Source organism: Xiphophorus hellerii, chromosome 19 (assembly GCF_003331165.1).
Source record: "Xiphophorus hellerii strain 12219 chromosome 19, Xiphophorus_hellerii-4.1, whole genome shotgun sequence".
Taxonomy (NCBI): Eukaryota; Metazoa; Chordata; class Actinopteri; order Cyprinodontiformes; family Poeciliidae; genus Xiphophorus; species Xiphophorus hellerii.
The window spans coordinates 14,401,619-14,428,468 of NC_045690.1; the positions used below are offsets into that span (position 1 = coordinate 14,401,619).

Consider the following 26,850-nt stretch of genomic DNA (forward strand, 5'->3'; position numbering starts at 1 on the left):
CATGCTCTTTCATACTCCTTGTTTGTAAGTGTTTTTTATTTTATTTTTATATTGAAAAATAAAATTGATGTGGAAAAGTGTTTTTTTTCTATCTTAATTTGTTATTTTGCAATCACGTTGTTTATTTATATGTTGTTTAGTCTTCATCTTTAAAATATCAAGATCAGAAAAGAGGAGCAAACAATTGCCTGAAGTCCTCTGCCAGAGGTAGGCTAGAGTTGAAGGTGGAATTTGTCACAGATGTGGTGACGAATTCCACAAAATCAACTCCTAAACCTCACCCAAGTGTTTACAAAATGCATGTTCAAGCAGTTTTGTAGGAAACAGTTTGTATCTTTCAAAAAAAACTATGTTCTTTGCAGTTGCTGCTGCACAAAAAGTTGATTGTTACAACAAGAATCTGATGTAACATACTGAAAATAAGATTGACTATTGCCTTTACAGATTTTTTTAAAATGAACTGTCAGAACTTATATATTTTTTTAGAATATTTTTTGTTATTGCGCAGTTAAACATCATTAGTATTCGGCTTCCCGACAAATCAACAGCGCACTCTTGCGGGTAATATGGATGAAAAACGTCCCAACAGGGACACCGTAGTTGTCCTTTGTGCAATTTCTTCCGGAAGAAACATAGTCAACCAGAAGGACGAAACATGACAACACATTGACTAAACTCAGCAGCAAGCCGACACAGACACGTTCAGTTTTTTTATTTTATTTTATTTTGTCCACCGAGTTACCTCGCCTCTCCATGCTGCTGACCCGGGTGTCGCCAGTGTACCAAACGCTGGCGAGATGGGGACGGAGGTCACAGCCGGGAGGTGGCCTTTTTCTTAGCTGTGCTGTCGGCTGCAGCTCCAGCCGCCGTCATGGTGTCAGTCCCGGGGAAGGCAGCGCTCAGCCCGCAGAGCCTGGTTCTGCCCAGGCTATGTACCGGGACACAGTGCTTCTTCCTCGGACTGAGTTTCCCATGAAACTGACCGGACAAAAGCTGCAGGACCGAGAACTTCAGATCCAGCAGGTACAGCAGTCGTTAAATGTAGACACACCCCTGATTAAATGCGAGGTTTTAGTGACGTAAAACTAGACCGTAGTACATAATTTCATACTTTTTTAAATTCAAAATCATACTTAAGAGGGACTAAGACTACACAGCTAAGTTAGCCTGACAGGTTTCTGACCGGGAACAACCATATTATACTGTAATATCACATAAAATCCCCAAAAGATACATGCATGTTTTTGATTGTAAAGTGACAAAATATGGAAAAGTGAAAGAGGTATTAATACATTTGCAAGGTAACTCAATTTGAAACAACTTGTATTTGGGATTAGTACCTTGAGGATCTTTGTCCTGTCATCTTTCAGAGCAAGTATTAACACAAACATCTTAGTAACTGCAAAAACATTTACCGTAACTTAAAGGAATTACTGTGTTTTTGTTAAATGCACTAATTACTTTATTCCATAATCTGTTTTTTTGCAGGAATGTGGTTTTGCAGAGTTGTATTCATGGCAGAGAGAAAGGAAAGCCAAGAAAGAGTTCTGCCTTCATGACGGACCACCTTATGCAAACGGGGACGCTCACGTTGGACATGCACTCAACAAAGTAAATATTATAATTCTGTCTTAGGTGTTACCTGCTTGTATTGCGCCTTTTTGTAAAAGCTGCTGCAGGAAATTAGTATTTAAAAAAATATTTTACTTAGGTCTTGGAACCTTAAAGCTCTTTTACTGATCTTGTTCAGATCCTGAAAGACATCCGTAACCGTTTTGAGATGCTAAGAGGACGTCAGGTCCACTACATCCCCGGCTGGGACTGCCACGGCCTGCCCATAGAGCTCAAAGCTTTGGGAGAACTAGGCACTAGTGGGCTCAGTCCACTGGAGATAAGACAGAAAGGTGAGGATGGAGAGGTTGATGCCTGTTTTTCATAGAGGTTTCTAGCTGCTATAAAAGCTTTTTGTGCTTTGCTCCTTCCAGCCCGGGAGTTTGCTGAGGGGGCGATAGCTCGGCAGAAAGCCGCTTTCCAGCGTTGGGGGGTGATGGCTGACTGGGAGCAGTGCTACTACACGTTTGACGGAGCTTATGAGGCTGCTCAGTTAAAGGTCTTCCAGGAGATGCATGGCAAGGTGGGTTCTCTTTAAAATTTAAGTGTCAGACAGAGTTTTAACCAGGAATTGCCTTCCTACTTTCCTTCAATTTAAACTGTTAGGGTTTGCCACTCACTCTTGCAGCATGAAACAGTGTGTTTATTAAATATGCAGACACATAAAAAACCTGATTAAAAGTACAGTATTTACGCAAATTAGTGCAGATTTTAGCTACTTTGCTCTTAAAAAATGCTAAAAAAAAATGATCTTGTTAATTTCAAACTTTTTAGGGGTTTAGATTGTGAGCTAGGAGCACAAACTAGTTCATTTTGGGGATACAGACTTCAACTATACCTGGTATTGAATTGCATTATTTTTAAGTAACTTTTTCTGGTACTGCCACCCTTCTATGTTGCTCTTCAGGGTCTGGTATACCAGGACTACAAACCCGTCTTCTGGTCTCCTTCATCCAGGTATGGGACCAACATGCAGCGACCGACCGACTTTAGACATGTAAACTTTGTCTTGCCAACCTTCCCTCTGCTCTTGCTTTCTTTGCAGAACGGCCCTGGCTGAGGCTGAGCTGGAATACAACTCTGAGCATGTGAGCAGAGCTGTCTACGCCACCTTTCCTCTGGCGACGCTGCCGCCAAAGATTCCCTCAGAGGAAGGTGAGTCAGTCATCCGCATAAAGTTATGATCAATCCTGGAGGGATGTTCTGACTCTCTTTGTGCGTTTCAGCAGGTCTGGAGAATGTTTCGGTGTTGGTTTGGACCACCCAGCCTTGGACCATCCCTGCCAACCAGGCCGTGTGCTACATGCCCAATGCCCAGTAAGATCACCTGCGACGAGAACACTTTCAGTTTGGAAAGTTCTCAGCAGTCCCTTCAAATCAATGGGCTTCATTTTATGACCGTATTAGTTCTGGTCCAATTTTGTTACACGTTTTTGAGCTGAAACTAATATTTTTTGCCATTATGCTAAGAAAATATCAGATCCACAAATATTGATTTAGATTATCTCACCTTCACCTTATGAAGGATGATGTTCCGTCCTTCTAAAACACACATTTTTGAAGTGTGAACTTTCTTTAAGCTCATTTTACATAAAGGATGGTATGAAATGGCTTTTGTAAATTACAGTACAACCCCAACAGAAAACGTTTTTATCAAAACTTTTTCACCACCAGAAATAACATTCAACTTATGGACTACAGTTTGCTGTGAACCAATAACACGTCCATCAGATTTGTGGTCATATTCTGTTTTGAACTTATATTTGGTTGCACCTTCTGTAGGTTCTTTGCGCCCTAATAAATGACAGCTGGTACCAGTAGCAGCATCGTTTTCCTGTTTCTGGTTTGCAGGTACTCTATGGTGAAGAGGGCCGACTCTTCCCAGCTGCTGCTGCTGGCAACTGAACGCACAGCGAGCCTCGCTGCGCTGCTGGGCACAGAACTGCAGACTGTTGGCACCTTCACAGGTACTGCTCTGGTATCTATTTAGAAGGATAGGCTGTAGGCTGTTTTTGTCATTTACTAACCTAAGCATGACTACTTCCTCTTTCTTTTTTTTTCCTTTTTGAAGGTTCACAACTTGAAGGTGGAATCTGCAAACATCCTACCATTCCTGACAAGCAAGTCCCGTTGTTGCCAGCCAGCCACGTGACAATGGGGAAAGGGACGGGATTGGTCCACACTGCACCTGCTCATGGCATGGACGACTACAGCGTCGCTTCACAGTTTAAACTGCCTGTGGTGTGTTATTTATTTATTTATTTATACTTAGTTTTAACCCATGTACTGCTGCATTATGGACTCAATAAAGCTTATGAACATTTAAATTTTACATTCACAAATGTATTTTGGTTGAAGGAGTGTATGGTGGATGAAGATGGCAGGTTCACAGAGCTGGCAGGACCCAAGCTGCAGAACCTCTCGGTGATGACTGAAGGAACTGATACAGGTAGACGGAGTCAGAGTTAACCTTAATGTTTCTGGTTTTTTTGTATCTTTTGAAACCTACATCTCTGCTTGTTTTAGTGATTTCCATGCTGAACGAGAGCGGTGCTCTGGTTCTGGAGGAGCAGTGCGTCCACAGCTACCCGTATGACTGGCGGACGAAGCAGCCTGTGGTCATCAGGCCCAGTAAACAATGGTTCATCAACACTGCATCACTGAAAGACAAGGCAAAGGTAATGTCACAGCTTTCTGCTGCAATCTGTCGAAGAATACTGATCTTTTCAGGTGATATCTAGATTTGTGTTTCAACAAAGTCTGCCTCTGTGCCTGTAGGAGGCGCTGCAGAAGGTTCGTGTTCTACCGGAGTCGGCGAGAGGCAGCCTGCTGACCATGCTGGACAGACGGACGTACTGGTGCATCTCCAGGCAACGGAGCTGGGGCGTCCCAATCCCAGTCTTCTACCATAAAGAGAGCGGGGAACCTCTCATTAACAAGTATGCTGAATGTCACACAAAAAACAATGTCATTACTGTGTTATTGTCAAGTTTTTTGTTTTCACTAAGCTCTAGTTTTAAATAATTTAATGTTGATTCTTAGGTCTGTAGTGCATAAGAGCTTGTTCTTCGATGGAGGAGGTAGTTTTGAATCCAATAGGAAATGAAGGATTTAGAAGATCACCCCCATTTATGCATCGTTGCTTATTCCGAAAGTTACTGATTTTTAAGATTTTTGACCTAGAGATCTCTTATTTAGTAGCGCATTTCTTTTTTTGCTTTCTGGTGTTAAAAAAATTACAAACATACAAGGAAGTTGAAAATAAAGTAGTACTGGAGTCTTTAGGAAAATTGGTTATTTGTTATTTGCTGACTGTTTATGTAAAAAGTTGATTGCTCCAATAATATCCTATCCAGCATTGCTTGACTTTTGTTTGAAGTATGACAAACTTGATCTAACACCCATGGATCTTATGCAGATACACAGTCTCCCACATAGCAAAACTCTTCAAAGAAAAAGGCAGCGACTGTTGGTGGGAGCTTCCCATCGAGGCTCTGCTGCCCCCAGAGGTTCTCAAGAAGGTGAGAGTAAATATGATTAAATATTAATATTATTATTAATATTTTAAATAAAGAGAAAATTTAGGTCCAATCTTCCAGAATCACTGCAGCTAAACTGTGTTTATCCATTTTGCATCACCCCAAGGTAGAAAAATCTTGTAAGATAAGAAAAAAAAATTAAATTAAATTGGATTGGGCTTTTATTTAATGGTAGAATTTAATCATCGAGTTATTTAAAGGAACTTATGCACCCTTGACAGTTGAGTTGGGAAATAAGGCGTTGTTCTTGGGATGTTTTTTGCTTCATCAGAGTAAAGCAGGACCGGTGAGCGACTACGTTCGAGGAGATGATGTTCTGGACATCTGGTTCGACAGTGGAGCATCATGGGCAGCTGTGCTGGAAGGTATGAGGGAATATCCCAGTTTGTGGCAACACTTGGATTTGAGGACAAACACTGCATGAGAAGCATCTGGCACAGACACCCAGCTGACAAATTAAGCACATTTATTTCTTTTATATGGCAAACTGACTTCTTTTGTCATCAGCAGCTGAAAGCTACAATAATTTTCTTTTTCAGTTTCCTGGAATGTAAATAAAAGCAAATGTAGCCTCTAATCTGTTCACTTCATTTTCAGTGAAGCTGCTCAGCCTGAAAGCCTTCACACTGCTTTTAATCAACTCTTCTTTCATTAACTTAAATGTACAGAAAGCTGCTTACAGCCACTTGATTTATCCACCTTAAGCAGTAAGCTGCTTTGGTGAGGTGTGATTAGCCGCAGTAGCTGCTGTTACCATCCAGGATTATGGAGTCAAGCTCTGTCAGCGCTCCTGGAGCTCTGGAGAAAGACAGGTTGACTGTGACCCAGAAATGATTTGGGAATTTAACATTTAAACATTATTAGATGCTTTCTCAGATTTTTGTCCCTCCATGTCCGTTGTCCTCTGACTATGAAGCTGCATGAGCAGTTCGGCTCCAGTACCTATGGACAAAATCAATATTTTATTTTGTATTACAATTTCTGTGAAATAGGATGCAAATTATACAATAAAGTGTACTTTAAATAGATCAGTAAAACTTGGTTTTAGTTGGTTTTAAACACAGCCAAAAGAGGAGAATATGTACTTCGTAATTCCTTGCAAAGGTGTTTATATTCCCTGAACTTATTTAGGGCACCATTCCACCACAGGGCGTAACAATACATGCTAATACATACATAATACATAATTTGTAGCTGCTTTTCACAGCTAAAAATACAGAGCAGAAGGAAAAGATACTGTTGTCTTTCTTACAGGGTTGGAGCGTTTTAGCTGCATCCATCATTCTTAACCGTTTTGACTGTCACACTGTGTGATAGTTCATTTAATCGAATCTTAATAAAATACATTGGCATATGTGGTTTTATTCTGATAAAAGAAGTTCAAGGGGTGTTAATATGTGTATTTTTAAACTGCTAAACAATGACTAATATGTGTAATTATAGCAAAAATAACAAATTGTTTTCTTTGAGCTTGTTTCTTTGACAATGACATTGTCTGTCTGTCTGGATGTGATTCTAGAAGAAATGGAGGAAGCATCCGAGGAGCCTGATTCCCGTCTCAGCTGGCTCGCCGACTCGCTCCGCAAACCTCTAGTTACAGGTTATTCAGATGTTTACCTGCGGAGGGCGCTGCAGGCTGTTCAGTTTTATTTTGCCTGCGTGTTTCCTCTCTTTTTTTGTCCTTTTAATGAGTGTTTCCAAAACCCAGATGTGGAGAAAAAGTTCTCTTTAATGTGCTCGGCATGAATCTGAAGCCCTCACAGCTGTCTGCATGCAGGATTTTTTTTCTACTTTGCTTTGCAGAGCACTGTGACTGTTGTTTTTCCAGGATTGATCCCAACTGCTTCTCTTTGCTGTCACTTTGTTTTGTAGAATGACTCAGGTTGGCTGGGGGCCTTCATTTGTGATTAGGAGCAACCAAAAACAACTTAAAGACACAACTACCTCCTTTCTGACTAACAACAGCTGGTGTTTGCAGACCGTTCTGTTGTCTGGGAAGCAAACTAACTGCTTCTTTCCTCTGCCTCCCCACAGAGTCGGACCCCAGAGCGGATGCATATGTGGAGGGAAAGGACCAGCTTGGAGGCTGGTTTCAGTCCTCGCTGCTCACCAGCGTAGCCGTCAGGAACAAAGCGCCCTATAAGTGAGTGTCCCAATGAATGAATCTAAGTAAGAACTCCAGAGATCAAGTTTCATCTCTTCTAAATGAAATACACCTGTTGTAGATCTCTGATGGTCCATGGCTTTGCAGTCAGTGAGAAAGGAGAAAAGATGTCCAAGTCTCTGGGGAACGTTGTGGATCCTGATGAAGTCATTAATGGAAAGGAGGTGAGATGAGAAAAAATAAAACATAAAAATCTAATTCAACTTTCCGTCGGAATATATTTGGTTCTTTTTCAAATTATTTAAGTTTATGATGTTGGATGAAATGTAATTATATTTGTATCAAGATAATGAAAATAAATTTCAAGTGAAGACACCAAAAAAAAACAAGAGTGGTGAAGATGAAGACATAATTATCTGAATTAGAAACTGGGATTAATTTTGTTTACTAGCATTTATTTATTTGTTTTTTTTTATAGTCACAACTCTGTCCTTCTTTTTTATTCACCCAGTTTATTGCTAACTTGTTTTTAAAATTTCTTCTCATTTCTTTGTGTTGATGATGATCAGATTGGATAATCTCTTGTCTCTCTCAGGACGGCAGCGTACCGGCGTACGGGGCAGATGTTCTGCGCTGGTGGGTCGCAGAATCAAACGTCTTCTCCGAAGTCCAGATTGGACCCAGCGCCCTTAACTCGGCCCGCGACAGCATCAGCAAGGTACCAGAGGGACGTAACCTTGTCAAAGCCTTCCTCTCTGCGTCTCCTCTTCCTCATTCCTCTGACTGGTTTTATCTTCCAGTTGAGGAACTCGCTCAGGTTTCTGCTCGGCAACCTGCAGGGCTTCGACCAACGCACGCAAGCCGTGGACCCCCAACAGATGTACTATATTGATCAGTACATGCTGCACCTGCTGCGGGAGTACAGCATGAAGGTGTGTTGAGGTCGGACTCTTCTTGACATTTTGCTTCCATACCAGTGGCTTGTGGTTATTCTAAGTGGTCTTGATGCTCGTTTTTTTGACCAGATTACAGACGCCTACAGCGAATTTGATGCTGGCAGAGTGATCCGTATCCTCCAAGCCTTCATCTCCAGAGACTTGTCCAGTTTTTACTTCAGCACCATAAAGGACAGGTGATTGATTACGTTCCTCAACAACATAACCGCATATTTCCACATTTCCATTCTTGCATCTTTTCTTGATTCCTCCTTTGTTCAGGCTGTACTGCAGTCCTGAGGACTCGTTGGGCAGGCGATCATGTCAGACTGCTTTAGAGGAAATCCTGGATGGCCTGACTCGATCTGTTGCTCCTATCCTGCCTCACCTAGCAGAAGAGGTCTACCTCCACGCTCCAGGACACAACAGTATGTGTCGATGGCTTCGTAGCGAAACAGTCTAAATATTAGCAATCCGTTTGCTTCTAAGCAAGAGCTCTTTTGCTGCAGAAGTGGAGACGTTATTCAGAAGCGGGTGGATCAAAAGCAGCTCCGTGTGGCGGCGCCCGGGTCTGGAGGAGGCTGTGGAAGGAGCCTGCGCCATTCGGGACTCCTTCCTGTCTTCGATTCCTGGTAAAAATGCCACCCAGTATGATCTGACGATTGCCATCGAACCGGGACTCCTGTTTGAGCTCATGGAGGTAAGAATCACTGCAAGTCTCTCAGGTAAAAATTTTTTTAAAAGGCCTCACTTTAGAGGAACAACATTTTCCAGGCCTCTCTTCCTTAACAATGTGGGTAAGGAATGAGTTAAAATTAATTTTAATACAAAAGGTGAAAAAAAAAATTCTATATTTGTTTTCCTTTTGTGTCAGTAAGAAAAAATGTACCACTTGTCATGTTTGCCTTCCTTCATGATAAAGAATCAAAGTAGGAACTGTACTTTCGTAAAAGACTACAAGTCATTGAAGTGATGGATGGATAATTAGTGGCCACCATGTTCCTAAAGATTTATGGGAATATTAATAAGAAATAATAAAGAAAACGATTAGGAAAAAGGTGATCATAGCCAATGTGGCAGACCACATTTTTAGATATGTTATTAATTTTGTTTGAATGTTGTAGAATTTGTGTTAATCAGTGCTTTCATCAAGGACGGCATGCCTTAATCTCTGTAATTTTAGAAACATTTTTACGTTGTTCAAGAGTCCTAGGAAGAAATCTCCCATACATAATTTTTTTTATATTGAATAATTATTTTAAAAAATGGCTTGATTTAACAGTTTTAAACCAAGCCATCCTCTGATCCACCTGCAGCTTCTGTAAATCGTCTGTATTGGAACAAACTCACCTGTTTCTCATCTTTTTCTCAGTCTCTCCAGGAGGAGCCCACCTCCACCGACTCCCAGCTAGTTGAGCTGATGATGGCAGCGCGAGTCAACCTGACCAGCAAACTGCCCCGCGACCTGCATCCCGATGCCCTGCTGAGCCACGGCACCTTCCTCATCAACCTGGAAGGTGAGATGAGTCCAGCACTAAAGTGCTGATAGCTGCATTACTTGTTCTGCATCGCTTTAAGCCTGTAAAGCGGTGTTGATCAATAGAAGTTTCAGGCTTTTCAGTTTTTCTTGGGATGAAATGAAAATGAAACAAAACAAATTTTCCTAACAGGAAGCCAAATATGCAAAAATGAAGACATTCACTCTTTATTGCATAAAGGGAAATAAAAAATAATTTCTTCTGTCAGAGCTTCTGTATTAGATTGCACCTGGCAGTAATGTGGTGTGTATTTTAGGTGGCGTTATTCGTGAGGACAGCCCCTACAGCATCGCCGTGATGCCCACCTCTGCGGCGCGCTGCCCGCGATGCCGCCGCTGCACCTCAGAGTCCACAGACTGTCTGTGTCCGCGGTGCCAGACTGTCGTCTCACATGCCGGATGACATGTTTGTTACCAGGACAACCTGCGCACGTCAGGCTCAAGAAGTTGCTTTACACGTCCAGTGGGAACTGTCGCTCTGGCTGTTTATAAAAACTTCAACTTCAGACCTTCAGTAAAGGTTTTATATTAAATAAACAAACAATCATAGCAGATGTAGAATAATCCAAAGTCTCAAGCTGTAGTTATTCCATGTGCTCACTTTTCCTCAGTGAACTCAAACCAGAAGTACTGAAGTCTACTGTAAATAGTTGGGAGATAAAAAAGATGGTACATGAGCGTAGAAGGGATGCTCTTGTTTAAATGTGTTGATGCTAAATATTTCACTACAAGTGTCACTATGTGACTATAGTAGGAATGTGTACTGGAGAGAAGATAGCATGGGGGAATTCCTGTGTAAATCCACCTTTGTATAATAAAATCAGTTCCTTCTTCCGCACTATAAATGCTTGGATGTGCTGCAGAGAGTTTTGTTATTGTTTATGTTCTGTGAAAAATGAAGCTAATCTAGTCCAACTTTTGAGAAATTTATTTATTCTGTATCAGAGCCCTGCTGGACATCAAATTACAGAACACAGGATGCGGCTAATACGGAATTGTCTATATATATAAATAAAAATAACATCCTTTGCTTCATTTATGATACATGGGTTGCCTGTGCGAAAGCCATAATGACCGGTTTGGGTCTGAAATGCCCCACAGGACTGACGATTTTAGTGAAAATGAGATGCAGTAAAAATAACATGCCCCGATCCTCAACATAACTCATCATGAAAACACAATACACAAACATTTAATACCATTTATGTTACATGCACAGAAACCTGATGGGCTAATAAAGCAAAACAAAAAAAAAAAGTTAAAAGCCATTTTCTTTAACACTGGACTTAAATCGGAATCAACATGATTTAAATGATGAAACATAGATGATGATGATGATGATTTCTAATGTTCAGCTGTGGGGTTTTAGTGCCGAGTCAGTGGAAATCAGTCCTCAGTGGACAGAGAGAGGACGTCCACAGCTTCCAGCAGGTGCAGGGCCAGGCTGTACTGGGCGTGGTTCTCTGGTAGCATTTCAACCAGACGGCTGACCAGTCGGGTGGTCTTAGACAGAGAGACCAGGGGGCATCTCAACTCGCTGGGATCCTGCAGCATACAAGATCAAGATCAGCCTTCCATTCAAGTTACTCATATGTAATGAGAATTATTAGATGTCAAACATAATTACACCCAACCGAATTTGACTAGTAAAGCCAGAAATTAAAGCATTTAATTTCCCCTTTACCATGTGAAACTTGGTCAATTAAATTCAAAAGTGGCTTTTTTTTAATTGACATATTTTGGTTACAATAATTGTGTGTTTGATCACGTAGCTGAAGAGACACAATATGAGAGACGCATAGATTGATGTGTGGTTTTGTAGAGCTCAGCCTCAGCACACAGACATAAAAGATTCTAACTGCAAGCTTCAACGTTATAAAGCTCCTACTGACTTATAGTCTTCAGCTCTTTAAGCTGAATGTTGGGCAGCCTAGTTAAAGGGACTCATGATATGCTGCTTTAGAGTCTTCTACAAGCCGCCGTGACCGTAGCAAGCAGAAATAACTCCAAACATAAACTACACACACTGGAGACCTGTGCCGGGTGTACCCTGCCTCTCGCCCGAGCTGCACCCCTCGCAACCGTTGCCATTGTCTTACCATTGCCTTCAACCAGGTGCAGAGGGTTGGAGGCAGGCGGGCCAGCAGCTCCATGGCAGCCTGTGTCTGGTTCTGGTTGTGAAGCAGGGAGTAGCTGAGCCTCTGACCGGTCAGAACCAAGAGATGGGAGCCCAGAACTTCCTTATCTTCCACCTGCAGAATCGCCTAGAAGGCAACAGTGAGTGTTGATGCATTTTTGATGGCGAGGTGATTTCTCTATATAATATCCTTGCAGGAACATAGAAAATAAATGCAGGAATTGTTATTGTTTATAAAACTGAAGCTGATACTAAACATCCACAATTCAAATGTTTACCAGGCTCAAATGTCCAGGGTCCTAAGACCTTTTGGTCAATTTTTAAAACATGAATACAAACGTTCATAATGAATTGAAATGTTTTTATAACAGTCAGACTTCGTGTGAATTGAAGGATGGATGGATAGATAGTCGGATGGGTTGTGCAGATGGAAGGATGGAATAAAGTTTGGGCAGACAAATGATCTGACATACTTGTCGAGAGCTGGAAAATTCTTTACTGAAGTTTCATAGTTTTCCAGATTTTGTCAAACAGTTTAGGGCCCCTGGTTTTAGATTAATATCAGAGATGGCTCTACAAACCTTTTAAATGTTTTCTGTGGCTTCCTGAACATTAATTTAAAAAGATTAAAAGACAATCTTGCTGTTTCAAAGGCAAACATTTAGAAATACGGGAAGACTCAAAACTGTCTGCCATAATAAAACATCACTCACCTCCTCAGCTCGCAGGTCGAGGCCCTGGTTGTAAAGCTCGCAGACGAGGTGCCGGCGCAGGATGTCTGGGTTGACCTGCAGCAGGGATCCCAGGTCCATGCACAGGGAGGGCCACCAGTCCGCTTTCGGTCCATCAGAGGGCAGCGATGTGGAGGCAGGCGCTGGGGAGGAGCACGAAGGGTCGTCTATCGCTTGCACCCATCCAGTCAGCACCCGCAGGAGGAACTTAACCAGAATAGGAAGTATGAATGATGACAGACTTCAAAGATAATTTATAATCATCATCCTCTACATTTCATTCCACCACTCACCTCCTGTCGTAGTGAGACCAAGCCAGGATCCATGTCTCCACTGGGCATCAGCTGGATGGTGGTCAGATCTCTGAAGAAAGCATTCTTACCCTAAAAAAGACAAATATACACTGAGATGCATCAAAATCTAAGACAAGGACCTGCTGCGTTCATGTGTGCGCTCACCTTGCTGTCAAACAGACTGAGCGGTTTGACTTTAACGCTGAAGCTCATGGCAGCGTGCAGAAGCAACGCCAACAGCCAGTGGTGCTGCACCAGAGGGTAGTGAACGCCTCTCTGCTCCAGCGCTAGCTCAGCTATGGAAGCGGGGCCCTCGGCTCCGCTCCACACCTCCTCCACGGAAAGCTCCGGAGTTGGAATCTCCTCCATGGCCGAGTCCGCCTGCAAGCATCCACCTGCTTCAGTAAACCCAGCGGCTTCACCAGGCCTCCATACGCATTCATAGCAGAGCGACATGCGTCAAACCCAACACACCTCCACGTGCATCCTCACTGTGAGGCCTAATTAATATTCTTATGCCAGGCGTTGTCCACTCTCCATGCTTCGCTCGTGTTCTTTTCATTTACTTACATAGAAAGGTATAAAAGACAAAGAGCTCTGATTCTTAACCAGTAATCCAGTCACCTCCATGAGGATCTGCAGCAGCTGTACGCAGCAGCCCAGGAACGACGTCATGGCTTTGTCTCCGATCCCAACATCCTGACAGCAGAAGCACAATTCCTGAGTCTGTGAACCTAAACACTAAACACTGTGTTGTGCTGAGACAAACTTACCCGTCGACATAAGCGATCTTTTGGTGCTTTCCCCACCTTAAGAAACAAAGCGTGTCATTTTGGCTCAATCAATCAATCAATCAATCAATCAATCAATCAAATTTTATTTGTATAGCACATTTCAGCAGCAAGGCATTTCAAAGTGCTTTACATCATATCAAACACAGAAACAAATAACGAGCCAAAGTATATTGAGACTACAGCAGCCTGTAAGTTTGTGTCTTACCTTCTCCATGAGGAAAGCAGCTGCTGAGAAACGCTTGACGATGAAGGTACTCCACATCATTGTGGAAATACCTGGAAAGAATCATTGGATTTACATTAAAGAAGTTTGGAAATATATAGCAGGGGACATCAAATGACTGATGAATATTCCTTTGTATTATTGATAAGCAAAAACACTGACCTAGTTGAATGTGAGGACTGGTGATCGACTTTAAATGTTCCACAGCAAAGAATAAATATCGGCCCTCCTACACAGTGGAAAACATGAAAATATGTATAAATATAACAAGAGTTATCCTCCTTCTTCTGTATTTATTACAGTTGGGAGCCTGACTACACATTTTTGTTCCGTCAACATTGATCGACCGCTGAACATTTCTGGTTCTCTCGCAGGCAGTCAATTAAATTTATTAGGGATGTACTGAGAAGTTAGATGATAAGCTTGATCTGCTGGAGACCAGCCAGAGACAAAAAAACAACAACAAAAAAAAAAAAACAGGACACGCTGACAATAAGGCTCTTTTTTTAGACTCTGTTACTGAGTAAAGACGACCCAAAGTTAAACTATTTCCAGGTCCAGTGAGGTGTGAATGAAAGTAAATACCCTATTTTTCAAATGATTAAAAATCACTGAATGGTAGAACTCCAAACTCTTCCCTGACAAAACTTTGATTCTAGGGAGATCATTTTGTGTCACCTTTATAAAAGTGTATGTTTCAAAAATAAAGCTGGTATTCCCTAAAAGCACTAGTGTAAAATCAGAACAGTCAGTGTATCTGTGGACCTCTGGGTCTTTGTTCCATTGCACTACATATTCCCAGCAGCAGTGGGAGAAGAGCAAGTCAGGAGACAAAGAATCTGGAAACCGTTGACAAACTGCCAGCAACAGCTCTGAGAAACAAGGACAGAAAAAGTGTCATAATGTGAAAATCCATAAGTAATCTAAAATCTAAAATCTGTGTGAAATATCTCCTCATTGCCACCTGCTGTCCTGTCTGCCTCCTCCTGGCACTTCTCTGTCTCTTCTCCGTCCTCTTTCTTCTCCTTTTGGTCACCTGTATCTTGAGTTTCTTTCCTCTGGAGCATTTTCTTCAGTCGCTCAGGCGCCATGTTCTGCCTGAACACCCACTTGGAAACACTGTCTGCAATACCACCTTAAAAGACAAATGTAAGGAGGAAAACCCAAGATATTAAAAAAAGCAGTTGTGACAACTCCCCAGCAGTGAATATTAAAAATAATACATGAAACATTTGTCATTCATAAGGCCATATATCTTCTGAGTTCACATATTCTTATGCGAGCATGAATGGGTGGAATTACTGGAAATCATTCAACAAAAAAACTCCATCATCCCTTCCTGCGTGTGTCACCTCTGCCTCCCTCCTGCAGTGTTTTGATGGAGCACTGAACTACAGCTCCCCCTGCTGTTCCCTGAGGAGAAGGCACCAACAGAAGAGCTTGAAGGACCAGAACGTCCTCCAGCTGACGGACACACACCACCCACTGCTCCAGCTCCAATGACACGGCCTCCCACTCTGACTGCAGCTGTAACCCAGCAGAGCAAAGCCCAAACACTTGAGTGTTTCTCCAAACGCCTCATAAACTCACAGCTTTCACATTGGCAGGGCGTTGCTGTACCTTGCTGTCAGCCCTGCTTGTGATGCTCGCCTTGGCGGCGCGGTGAGCGACTAAAGCAGCCAGTAAAGCGGCAGCAGCGTTGTGAGACTGGATGCATGTGAACCGGACCTGCTGCCACCAGGGGGAGACAGACTGTGGATCCCATGACTCCTCGACAGCACCTAGAAACAAAGGAAAGAAAAAATGTCACCTTTGTTTTCTAAAGCTATTTCCCAAGGACTCATTGATAAGAACACACACCGTCCAAGTTGCTAAGTGCGATGAGCAGCGTGTGCAGGTTTCTGACTGTTTCCACTGGCTTCTGAAGCACTTCCTTCTCCCTTTGCAGCCACACACTCATTAACAAAGACTGCAGGTGTAGACAACAAGTATTACCAAACCCTGGAAAAGTAAATGACATTTACATTTCTACCTTCTCCTTCAGTGGGACATAATCTTACCAGTAGCTGCTGTGGGCTGATGCCAGCCAGCTGTAGTGTGTCACACACTTTATGGGTGGGACTTTTACCACATAAACAGCCCCAAAACATAAAATTTCCTGCAAAGAACAAACAACAAAGGCTGGATTAAAAATAAGATTTGAGCAGATCAAGCAGTGTTCACAAACTCACAAAAGAGGTTGAACTTGCCAAGAGGAAGTCAATCTGATTTAAACACCAATAGTTCTTTAGGTCTTTTGAAATTCTAGTTTGTATTTTGGCAACTTTTTTTTTTATTTTTTACACATTTTCGAGCCTGCCAACTTTTTAAATCAATAGCAGCTTCAAGAGATCAAACAAGTGATGTAACACATATAAAATAATATTTTTTTTTATAAAGTTTTCTGAAACTAAGCAACTTACAATTGAGCAAATGGGCTGAATATTGTGTCCATGACTTCCCAAGTACAGGAGAGTGTTTATTAAACAAGACTAAGATAAAAACCTGACATATTTCCCTCTTTTCGCTACAAATGAACAAACACAAGTGTCTATTAGTTAACAAATGTAACTTAGCCAAATAGCCAAATCTGACACATCATTATTAATTTATGTTAAAATTTTTCAAACTTTAAGTATGGAACCTGAAAACGGAAACCATAGAAAGATGACACTGATAAATGTGACTACTAATAATTAATTAGTAGTAATTTGTCTTGGTTTATTCAAGACAAACATTATTATAAATGAAACAAATGTCTAATTTTTATTTTATTAGTGAGATTATTCTACCACCCTTTCATTACACTGTGTCTGTTCAGGAGTAAAGGCCTCAAACTCTCACCAAGCTGGTTCCACTCTGCATCCGACCTGCGATTCACCTTCACCTCTCCGTCCTCGGCACACTCCAGCTGAGTGAGGAAAGCCTGAGCGGACAGCGGCGTGTCGGGAGAGTCCTGGGCAAAAGACACCGAGGGTTTGGAGCTGAGCTGTGCGTAGCGCTGCAAGGTGGGACCGACACGAGACAACTCCTCCTCTATGCCTTCGAGGGAGTCCTGCTGAAGGGGAAAGGAGCCTGAGTTAGAGGGCAGGAAGGCTGCGTTTGGTGTAGTTCAGGTGTTTTGCAACAGACATTTGCAGAGCAGGCCTCTGTGTCTGCAGCCGACTGCAGCTGCTGGATGTCCGAGTAGAGCTGAAGCAGTTTCAACTGGGAGGAGCAGAGCTGGAGTAGTGATGCTTCCACTTCATCTGCATCTGTCAGACAGAAATACAAGCTTTGTTTTATTTTAAACAGATTTTAATTGAGATATGCTTAATTTTATTTGTTCACAGAACACTTTCTTCAGAGGGAAGTTTGTTGCGCTACCTTGTTGCTTCAAAGCATCATGTAAGGCACTAGTAACGTTAGTTAGACAAGAGACCGGAGCGTTCCTGTTTGACAGCAGAGACTCCAAAGCCTGAAGGGAATCCAGAGAGAAGATTAAGGATAATAACTATAACAAATACCAAGAATCATTTGATTACACTTTGATTTTTTAATCTACAAACCTGCTTCTTAATGGCAGGATGTTTGATTTCCAACAAGACACTTTTTGCTTCTCTCTCCAAGAAATCTGCAAACCAACCAGACAGAAACCATGTGAGGAACAGTTCAGCGTCTCTGGGTCTTCACTCTGCTCTCAGTCACGTGTCCATTACCAGGGTCCATGTCTCTGCTCTTCAGTAGGGCGCTCAGTCTCTTCAGCAGGTGCATGTCTCTGGCGCGCTCGTTCTTTTTATCACTGAAATAAAGAGACCGAGAAGGCTGACAGGGTAAGGTGTCACAGCTTAACATTAGAGAAATAAACTAAGTTGTAGATTTTCTTAAGCTGTGATAGCTTGAGAAGATCTCCAACATCATTGACTAGTGTGATGTGTATGTGTTCAGATAATAGCTGATATCTCTTTGCGACATCTGATCAACAGCCCTGCTTTGTTCCAACCTGAGGGCCAGATGGAAGGGGATGTTGATGGTCCTCAGAGCTCCAGTGGTGGGATCCAGCAGACACACCTGCTGCGTGTGGAGCTGCCAGCCCTGACTGGTCACACTGTTTACTCCCATCAGATGGTAGCCAGCATAAAGCAGCCTAACAGAAAATCAAGTCCACACATAAAAAAAAGAGAAACAAATAGATGTCACAGCTACTTTAAGCTCAGATTTGGTTGAAGTAAACAGATGAAGTGTACCTGCAGTGTTTGCCCACAGTGAATGCACCGACTCGAGGACCCCGCTGCATGGCCCACACCTCCAGGATCCCCCTACGGGGGGCGTAAATGATGAGGAAGAGGGCGTGACGTCTGGGGAGGGGGAGGGAGGCAGAGGGCGAGAATTCCCGATCCCCACGCTCCTCCTGAACTTGCAGCCACCCCAGCTGGGCGTCTCTGTAGCCTGACATTCAGACCAAATAAACATCTTTACATGATCACGTTTGTTCACTTAAAGATGGAATGGAGAACATCTTGATTCACTTCATGTTGGGCCTCCTATGTGTTGGTTTCTCCTCTCACCTTTCCACATGCGGATGGCGACACCCCTTGCCAGATCCAGCAGTGTTACTCTACCAAAGTCATCAGTGACTCCAGCAAGCGTGTTGCAAGGCGACAGACATATGGACTCACCGTGGCGCCGGGAATCTGGCAGACCAAATCTGGAAGTCCAGGTTGTCAGGTTTAAGGACAAAGTAAAGAGTTTTGAATATCAATATGATTCAGTTAGCATCCAGATATCATGAACAGTACCTGATCCCTAAGGGGGTCGCCGGCTCCACTTTAGGTTTCTGTTTCTGAGCTGCTTCCTCTTCATTCTTGCTCTTGTTCCACCCTAACCACCCACTGAGAGCAGAACGGCAGGAGAAAAACAATATGACAAACAGAGGAGATAATTAAAGCACAATTAGAAACAGTAGAAGTGGCAAAACTTACTACTCCTAAAGACAACCCGATCAGAATCATATGATAACTTGATGATTTTGTGTTTCTAAACACGCTCTTTATTTTGTAAATTCATATTCTGGACACTATCTACACTGATTTATTTTTGCCTTGTGCATCATTTTCTCGCTACTTCATTGTGTCAGGATTCTTTTTGTTCAGTTTTGAGGCAAATGTTGCTGGCAGATCTCCGAACCTGGCAGCGTTGAAGAGAGCTGAGGTAAGTTTGCTGGCCACAGCCAGAGCCACGTGGGACAGGAGAGGCTGAGAGTTTCCCTACAGACACACAGAGAGACCGTCGCATACAGCTTTCCACAGAACAAACAATTACACAGCTTTAACACTTATCTACTCTCCTCACACACACCTCCACTGCGTAGTAAAATCCAGCGTACGGCCCAGTCCCTACAGTCACAAACTGGCTCATGGCAGGGGGGCTCCCCTTGACTGATGCATTAAAGCCCCCCAAGATGGACGCATTCTTCATTTGGTCAAACACACACAGCGTCATCACACCTGCAACCAGAGGACAGAAGTAATTGTACAGTTAAAGTCATCAACACAAAGTATAGAAAGCAATACACAGAATACTGAAATGGAGGAAGATTTCATCACCGGAATAGAAGCTGGTCAGATGTGATAGGAAGATAGATGGAGATAAAAAAAGATTGATCAAGGAGGAAAATCTGACCGATGAAGGAAAAGACTTAAGACAAGAGATGAATTTCACATTCAAGGTAAACAACCTTAAGCTTACAGCAAGATCAAATCAGATACAGAATGACTCAGTCAAAGTCCATGCCTAAATCTAATTAAGAATCTGTGAGGAGACATGAAATGTGATATTCACAAAGGATTTCCGTCAGATGTACAGTACAGACCAAAAGTTTGGACACACCTTCTAATTCAATGGGTTTTCTTTATTTTCATGACTATTTATAAGGCAAGAAATCCCACTTATTAACCTGACAGGGCACACCTATGAAGTGAAAACCATTTCAGGTGACTACCTCTTGAAGCTCATCAAGAAAATGCAGAGTGTGTGCAAAGCAGTAATCACAGCAAAAGGTTGCTACTTTGAAGAAACTAGAATATAAGGGGTATTTTCAGTTGTTTTACACTTTTTTGTTTAGTGCATATTTCCACATGTGTTATTCATAGTTTTGATGCCTTCAGTGTGAATCTACAATGTCAATTGTGATGAAAATAAAGGAAACTCATTGAATTAAAAGGTGTGTCCAAACTTTTGGTCTGTACTGTACAGTATATGAGACTGAACTATTTTGCAGAAAGAAAAATTACAAAAACAGGGAAAATATTCCAAAGTACTAACTTCGAATAGCTAGATACCAAAACAGATCGCACTTTTTTATATTTTAATTGAAGATATTGAAATGATTCCTTCAAATTCACATTTCTCTTCTAATTTGTGTTGCTCTGTCCCATAAAATCCTATAAAGTACATTGAGGTTCAGGACTGTAATGTGAAAAAGTTCAAGCTTTACCAAGAGGAGAACAATTACATGAGCCTCTTATGTTTGTAGTTCAAATGCTTTTCAGGAATTAATTTTAATATTTTGAAGGCACAAAGCAATCAACTCATACCGTTATGAAATATATCTTACCCACACTGCTGTGGTCCACGATGGTGTCCATCTCCTGCAGACCCCACTTCTTGTAGGCCAAAGGAGGAGGAGGGACAACATCACTACCTGCTGCTGCAGCTACACAGTGAGAGACAGTAACAACCTTCAGTTCAATGTTTTAAACATTTCCATTGACCGACACGGTGTGGTAAACACACTTCCATTTAAAGCCCTCAAAGCTTTATTAAGAGAAGACATAAAAGAAGAAAAACACAGAGGAGAAGCTTCTTTGCTAGGAGACTCACAGATGCTAACCACTCAGCAGGTGAACACATGCTCATAGTTTTTCTGTATTTCATAACTCCAAATAAAAGAATCACGCAAGGCCTTTCTGTCAAAATCAAGCTCCTTCTTAATAAATAAAATGATTCCTTCAGACAGCATGTAAGCTGAAGGAGGTAAACTGAGGCCCTAAACATCTGCATTGCAGCTACTAGAAGCACTGATCCTCAGAGCACTATGAGCTCAAATCCCAACAGCAGATCTCTACATAGCAAAAAGCTGCTAACCTGAATGCATTAAAAGAACGGTTATGCCTCAGTTGTACCTGAAAGTCTCGCAGCAATCACTACATCCACCCAGCCAGCAAGAGAAAAACACATCTGCGATTATCTCTGAGGAACAATTAGCACCACTTCAGAGGCCTCCCTGCTACGCGTAATAAGTAAAGCAGCTGTACCTCTCGCCACCTGGTTCCTGCAGGCCCGCAGCGACTGAAAGAGGCTGAAGCCGTCGATGGTGACCAGAGCGACAGGATAAAGGATGCTGAGCTCCTCGTGCTGCAGAGGGAGATTTATCTGTTAGCTCATAACTAACACTTCAACACCGGGATTGTGAAACGTGTCAGCTGCGACTGATGCATTTGGGATTCCCTTTTACCTGCTCCGTTACTCCAGGATGACGAGGGATCTCGTAGGTGCGACATTTGAGCCTCAGAACAGGGTCCACGTGTAGCAGCTGGGCCAGGAGAAGAACCCCGCTCTGATTTGAAAACACAACAGGAAAAAACACCGTTACCCAGACTGTCTGTGACTACAGGAGTTGGGGAAGCAGAAGCTAAAAGATACCTCTGTGTAGAAGCGGACATAACCAGATGTGAAGCCCACAACTATGCAGGTCCAGTCGGGCCTCCCTGTGGAGCTCCTGTAGTCCAGAAATATGCGGTTATGATATGGTCATAACGTTCTTCTGCAACTTGCAAGTAGGCAATTCTCACCTCTTCTGACTGGCCAGGGGGATAGCGATGACACTGCTGACACTCTCTCTGAAGAGAAACACATTACTCTGTGGATTATTATTACTTATCCTGTCATCAGCTGATCTATAGTCAGAGTTTTGACCTTTTCTCACCCTTCTTCTGTGCTGAGGTGTCCACTCCAGGTCACCGCCAGGGTCATCTCCTCTCTGCCACTGTCACCTGTGCGCCACTTTGCTGGAAGAAACCAAAGCTTGCAATTAAATGACATCGCTCCCAATACTGAGACTACAGATAACTGTGTGTGTGTGACAGTTTTAATTTCTGACCTGAGAGGAAAGCAGCTTTCTGTTCTCGAGCCACAACCAGCAGGTCGGCGCAGGGCGACAAGGACACAACGCAGTCCTGAAGCCATGGCTGGTTCTGTCCCGATGGCTCCTCCTCTGCCTGCAGAGTTTGGACACGAAGGAGAATACTACCTGACATACTGATGGTTACAGAGATTTGGGACTTGTAAGTGTTTCTGTGTGCAATTTGAAACACTTTCAGTTATTTCTCTTTAAATTATTAACATTTACTCCCTTTATATCTCAGTTTTTTCTGAACATTTTGCACCCAAATACATAAGAGCAAAACAGAGACAAAAAAAAAACACACACACACCTTGGTGGAAGAAGCAGAATCTTCCTCCTTATTTTCTTCGTTATCCCATCCCGAGTCCCAGTCAGAGGTATCCCAGGAAAGCTCGTTTTCTGCTGGGAAACATGAGAGACGATCTCAAGTCTGCATTATCCAGAAATCAATTCAAAGCAATAACTTAACAGTAATAAACAGAAAAACTCTCAATGGAGTCACATATTCACATTTAGAGCGATAAAACTAAAAAGATTAACATCACAGAATAGACGCTTAAAACAATCTACAATAGGTTTCATAAATTCAATTTGAATGTGTTCTTTGTTTACTGCGAAATCGCTCGTCGCATGACAGATTTCTTTGAAGAACTGCGATCAGTGATAGTTTCTTATGTAGAGAATATTAAAAGTCACAGGATCTCTATGAGACATCTGCATAAAGCTCGGACAAAAGGAGGGCCATGTTTTCCTGTGTTAGGACGCTGGTAACATCTGGATGAACGACACAAATAGCAGGCTACATTATTTCAGACATTCCTCGGTATTTAACAAAACAATCAAACCTATGTCATTATTTCCATCAGGACAAACATTTCCTTGGGAACATTTCGGATTCATGCTCCCTCGTAGCTGCATTGAGCTAACAGGACTCCATCTAACCGCTTCATTGCTGCTGGAGCATCTTCACCAACATTTAGCACAGGTAAGCTCACCTGTTTGAGTCTTCTCTTCTACTAACTCTTTACTCTGGTTCTGGAACAAGAAGTCCCGGACTGTTTTGAGCTCTTGGAGCCGACAAAACTCAAACAAGCTGCAGGACATCCCTATCCCGTCCTGTCCTGTCAGGAACCGAAAAGAAGTCGAGGAAGAGAGTCAGTTAGCTTCCCTGCTAACAGTTCAGAAGAGAAGCGCTGCTTTTGTCAACTTACGTCTCCGAATATAACTTTATGACAGTTTGTTAACTACACAATGCTCCGTATTAAACTTGCACAAGCCCTTAGACAAATATCAATAACTGTCCGCGGGGTTTATTTTGCCCATTATCTACTGCTTCCACCCAAATCTGTTGATGACACATCATTAGCATAACAACACTTTTCTGTTTCCGGGTTGGGGCTGTGTAGGAGATTTTCAAAATAAAACGTTAATGAGAAATGCTTGTCTGTACATTAAATGTCAAAACACACAGGCTGGTCGAGAAAATGTCTAGAACTCAGTGGTAAATAATAAAAAACAACTTAATTTTGTTTCAGGTCTGAGGTTTCAAAGCTTTTCAAAGTTTTGCCAGGTCCATCGATTATGTTCAGTGACTACTAGAATTAGCTATTAATTAATTCAAAGAATTTTTTAAAATTACTATTATTATTATTTTCTACTTTCTTTTCAGACAAATGTAACTGCAACGAGTTCAGTATAGGAGGTTGCCGAGTAGGCCTTCTGTATCTATGAAATGTTTAACAAGAATCAATTTTCAAGTAGCAGTAAGTATGATAACTATTTCTAAGAGAATATCTTGCTTCAAAATCGTACTCGGATAAATATCACTGAATACACGTGTCCATGGAAACTGAAATGGTTTGCATTTCAGTTCCCGTGGACTGAGAGGTTTGCATTTCTCCTCTAGAGGGCGGTAGAACAACGATTTTGCAGACTTGTAAATTCTATTATTTTTGTTTATTTATTTTTTACTTTTTTTAATAAAAAAGGAATTGAAAAATCGTCTCTGATGATTTACAATTTTAATTTTGCGTACATAAATGTGCAAAACAAAAGAAAATGGTTCTCTCCTGGAAATGTTTGGCTAACTATGAATTGTTGCAAGTTCACTGGTAGATTGTTTCCTAATCTTGTGCAGTGAATAAAGGAGCTACTCCTTTATTTTCCTGTGCTCATTTTTGTATTTCGAATGTGTTCTTGCTCGGTTTATGCTTTTTGGTGATGCATTTTCAAACCATGCATTTTCATTAAATAGTTTGTCTCAGATTATCAGACATAAGACTAAATATTCTTCTAATATTCAGCTGAAAGACAAGTAGTCTGCCATCCAATCTTGTGCATAGCTCAAATACATGCATTAAGTCATTTGTATTTTATTTGGGACCATTGACCAATAACCAAAAACATACCCTTCAATAAGGTTTTATTTGTTAGATCAAAAGACCAAATTTATTAACTCATGTGCTTTATAATTATCATCACACATTGAAAATATTTTAAAACTGCAACCATAATTAATGTTAGAGCCTATGCATTCCTGACCAAGCATTACTAATATTACTCCAAAAAAATAAATAAATAAATATTAATAATAGTAATGAAATATTATTGTATAATACTGACCATTACATCTACGCAGATCACAGTGACACTGGCTAATTTATTCTTGACTTGACTAGAAACATTTACTTATGCCTCTGTTTATGTTCACAGAGAAAACAAAGTCTTTATATACCAGAGTTCAATTCAAAACAAAATTCAAAGTAAAAAGAGAAACATGATGGGAAAAAGGTTATTAAAAAACTCAACCTTTTTCAGAGAACTGGCCACTCAGAAGATTACCTATTGAGACTGTCAAAATTGACTCGTTAATTAATGAACTCAGTTACACTGTTGCTCAACAGTTTGCTTCACACTTTCATGAACCCAACAATTGTTGAAAGAATCAATTTCTAACTTAATAATGACAAATTACATGGGTAAATTAAGATAAGAGCCCATATTATTTTGAAAAAGCTAATAAAAATATTTCTTTTGATTTTCCTATTATGCCACACAACAGTGTGACACTGTTTGGAAGGGTTAGAGCAGGGTTTTTAAAAATATTTTTAATAAACTTGCTTGTTTGGATAATTCAGTTAATCACTTGAGTCTTGGCAGCAATATTTAATGCCAACTTGTTTTAATGAGGACATGCATCTGGAGATGTTGGAGTGCTGTGTCTTATAATGTTGATCCCATGGCGCCTTACCTAATGGTGCATGATATTTTGTGCAGATGTCTTTGAAGAACACAAAAGAACTCTTCTAATGTGAAGTTTGGACTTCCATAACCCCACAGAGAAGCATATTGCTCTTTGTCATTCAAAGGTCACTGTTACTACTTTCCGTCCTGAGAACCTAATGTTGTAAACATGAGCAGCTGCTTTTGGTATTGTTAAACACTGCTCCACATCTTTCTTTCCCATCCTTTCTTAAAAAAGCAACGGGCAACCTGCCAGTGTATTCCTTATGTATTCATTTACAAACCTACGTAGCTCTCGCATCCAAAGAAAACACACACACACACACACATGCACTGAGAGTACACCCAAACACACCCTCTGGGGGGTGCCCAAAAGTTTCCGATCCGGAAGGCCGGACACAGAAACTCAGGAAACAATTGGGTGTCAGAGAGGTCCTTGGGCTCGTCACGTTTCCTCATCCTGTGCCGCTGCTTATTGAACAGTTGACGTTTCTTCTGTTTTACTGGCCAAGGCAACAACCCTCCATCTGGTTCCCCCTCTTCCTTTGTTGACAAGAAAACGAGTTGGCATGCTTGGTTGCAAGATAGACGCATCACTGGTACACAAAAAGGGATGGCATTGATTTGTTCAAACTGAATGGGAGTTAAAAGACCTTGGGTTTTGTTTTGCAGGTTTCAAGACAAGAAGATGTGACGTCAGAAGGATCCAGGTAGACTAAAAACATACAAGGCCTCGTAAAGGTATTTATACCCTTCAACGTTTTCGCAATTTGTTGCATATTGCTCACAATGTTCAATGCACATATCTTCAATGTACTCGATGTGATAGACCAACATAAACTAGCACATTATTGTGAAGTGACAGAAAAAAGATATTTGGGTTTTGTTTTTTTTGTTTTTTTACAAATAAAACACATTAATCTGAATGTAGTAGAGAGGTCATTTGTTTTCAGCTCTCTCGACTGTGATTGCCTCAAATAATTTCCAGTGCAACCAATTGCCTAGAGAAGCTGCTCAATTAGTAGACAGAATGAAGACCAAATAACACAGCAGGCGGATAAGGGAGAAAGATGTGGAGATGTTTAAACTACTGGGGTACAGCTTTCCTCCCTATAAGAACAGGCCACACAAGAAGAACACTCATCAGGTAATTCAAGAGGAGCTGATGAGATTACACAGCTCAGGTGGGAGAAACTATTTGTCATGCACTATACCAATTTGGCTTTTGGGAAAGTATGGTGAAAAAACCCCAAAAAACTGTATGTTGAATAAAAAGCTAAGAATAAGTCCTGTTTGTGTTGCAGGTCTGAGGTATGCAGCAATACAACAGTTATTTCTGCTAAACAGGTTAAATAAACTCTCAGCTTATTTGCTGCTGCATTGGCTGTAAAATGTCTTTATCATTTTAACGAGTAAAATAGCATATTCTTCCTGTTGACTGTAAAGAGTGCCACACCTAAAAAGATAAGTATTAAAGCTGAAATGACAAAGTCCATGACG

The 26,850-nt window shown here is 41.5% G+C and overlaps 2 protein-coding genes across 8 annotated transcripts; one reads left to right on the forward strand and one right to left on the reverse strand.

The window, feature by feature from the left end:
* The first annotated feature begins 616 nt into the window (after positions 1 to 616).
* Positions 617 to 10,584, forward strand: iars2 (isoleucyl-tRNA synthetase 2, mitochondrial). 5 transcript variants are annotated; one of them, XM_032546986.1, is made up of 24 exons: positions 617 to 1,023; positions 1,489 to 1,611; positions 1,751 to 1,904; positions 1,986 to 2,134; positions 2,519 to 2,568; positions 2,657 to 2,766; positions 2,838 to 2,928; positions 3,463 to 3,578; positions 3,683 to 3,852; positions 3,970 to 4,060; positions 4,138 to 4,289; positions 4,390 to 4,550; positions 5,030 to 5,132; positions 5,422 to 5,515; positions 6,670 to 6,750; positions 7,185 to 7,293; positions 7,376 to 7,478; positions 7,850 to 7,972; positions 8,055 to 8,186; positions 8,280 to 8,386; positions 8,472 to 8,617; positions 8,699 to 8,889; positions 9,562 to 9,706; positions 9,984 to 10,584. In XM_032546986.1, the coding sequence occupies exons 1-24, from the start codon at positions 754 to 756 to the stop codon at positions 10,127 to 10,129; spliced, it is 3,117 nt and encodes a 1,038-aa protein (XP_032402877.1). In that variant the 5' UTR covers positions 617 to 753; the 3' UTR covers positions 10,130 to 10,584. The 5 variants fall into 5 exon arrangements, with proteins under 5 accessions (XP_032402877.1, XP_032402880.1, XP_032402879.1 ...); XM_032546989.1 differs by having other exon boundaries at positions 7,376 to 7,475; XM_032546988.1 differs by having other exon boundaries at positions 6,673 to 6,750.
* A 55-nt stretch (positions 10,585 to 10,639) lies between these two features.
* On the reverse strand, positions 10,640 to 23,498 carry rab3gap2 (RAB3 GTPase activating protein subunit 2 (non-catalytic)). 3 transcript variants are annotated; one of them, XM_032546983.1, is made up of 36 exons: positions 23,319 to 23,498; positions 23,103 to 23,228; positions 22,418 to 22,509; positions 22,084 to 22,201; positions 21,910 to 21,991; positions 21,776 to 21,823; positions 21,627 to 21,702; positions 21,439 to 21,540; positions 21,239 to 21,338; positions 20,539 to 20,637; positions 19,281 to 19,429; positions 19,110 to 19,189; positions 18,722 to 18,814; positions 18,491 to 18,630; positions 18,170 to 18,371; positions 17,926 to 18,069; positions 17,642 to 17,724; positions 17,492 to 17,556; positions 17,310 to 17,400; positions 17,076 to 17,197; positions 16,788 to 17,001; positions 15,965 to 16,062; positions 15,765 to 15,873; positions 15,525 to 15,685; positions 15,257 to 15,431; positions 14,869 to 15,039; positions 14,670 to 14,776; positions 14,067 to 14,133; positions 13,887 to 13,957; positions 13,661 to 13,696; positions 13,512 to 13,586; positions 13,053 to 13,268; positions 12,888 to 12,977; positions 12,577 to 12,801; positions 11,826 to 11,990; positions 10,640 to 11,271 (listed from the first exon to the last, which is right to left on the reverse strand). In XM_032546983.1, exons 2-36 carry the CDS (start codon positions 23,209 to 23,211, stop codon positions 11,113 to 11,115), a joined length of 4,134 nt encoding a protein of 1,377 aa, XP_032402874.1. In that variant the 5' UTR covers positions 23,212 to 23,228; positions 23,319 to 23,498; the 3' UTR covers positions 10,640 to 11,112. The 3 variants fall into 3 exon arrangements, with proteins under 3 accessions (XP_032402874.1, XP_032402876.1, XP_032402875.1); XM_032546985.1 differs by having other exon boundaries at positions 22,418 to 22,506; positions 23,103 to 23,498; XM_032546984.1 differs by having other exon boundaries at positions 16,788 to 16,998; positions 23,103 to 23,498.
* Positions 23,499 to 26,850: the final 3,352 nt, after the last annotated feature.

What these genes read in the sequence shown, in the direction of transcription:
- iars2 (XM_032546986.1), top strand. Translation starts at nt 754, where the DNA reads ATGCTGCTGACCCGGGTGTCGCCAGTGTACCAAACGCTGGCGAGATGG. An exon ending in AAAGATTCCCTCAGAGGAAG is followed by an intron (nt 2,767 to 2,837) that starts GTGAGTCAGTCA and finishes TGTGCGTTTCAG; the next exon opens with CAGGTCTGGAGAATGTTTCG. An exon ending in CACTGAAAGACAAGGCAAAG is followed by an intron (nt 4,290 to 4,389) that starts GTAATGTCACAG and finishes CTGTGCCTGTAG; the next exon opens with GAGGCGCTGCAGAAGGTTCG.
- rab3gap2 (XM_032546983.1), bottom strand. Translation starts at nt 23,211, where the DNA reads ATGTCCTGCAGCTTGTTTGAGTTTTGTCGGCTCCAAGAGCTCAAAACA. An exon ending in GAGCAGAGACATGGACCCTG is followed by an intron (nt 17,557 to 17,641) that starts GTAATGGACACG and finishes GTTGGTTTGCAG; the next exon opens with ATTTCTTGGAGAGAGAAGCA. An exon ending in TCAGTCTGTTTGACAGCAAG is followed by an intron (nt 12,978 to 13,052) that starts GTGAGCGCACAC and finishes TGTCTTTTTTAG; the next exon opens with GGTAAGAATGCTTTCTTCAG.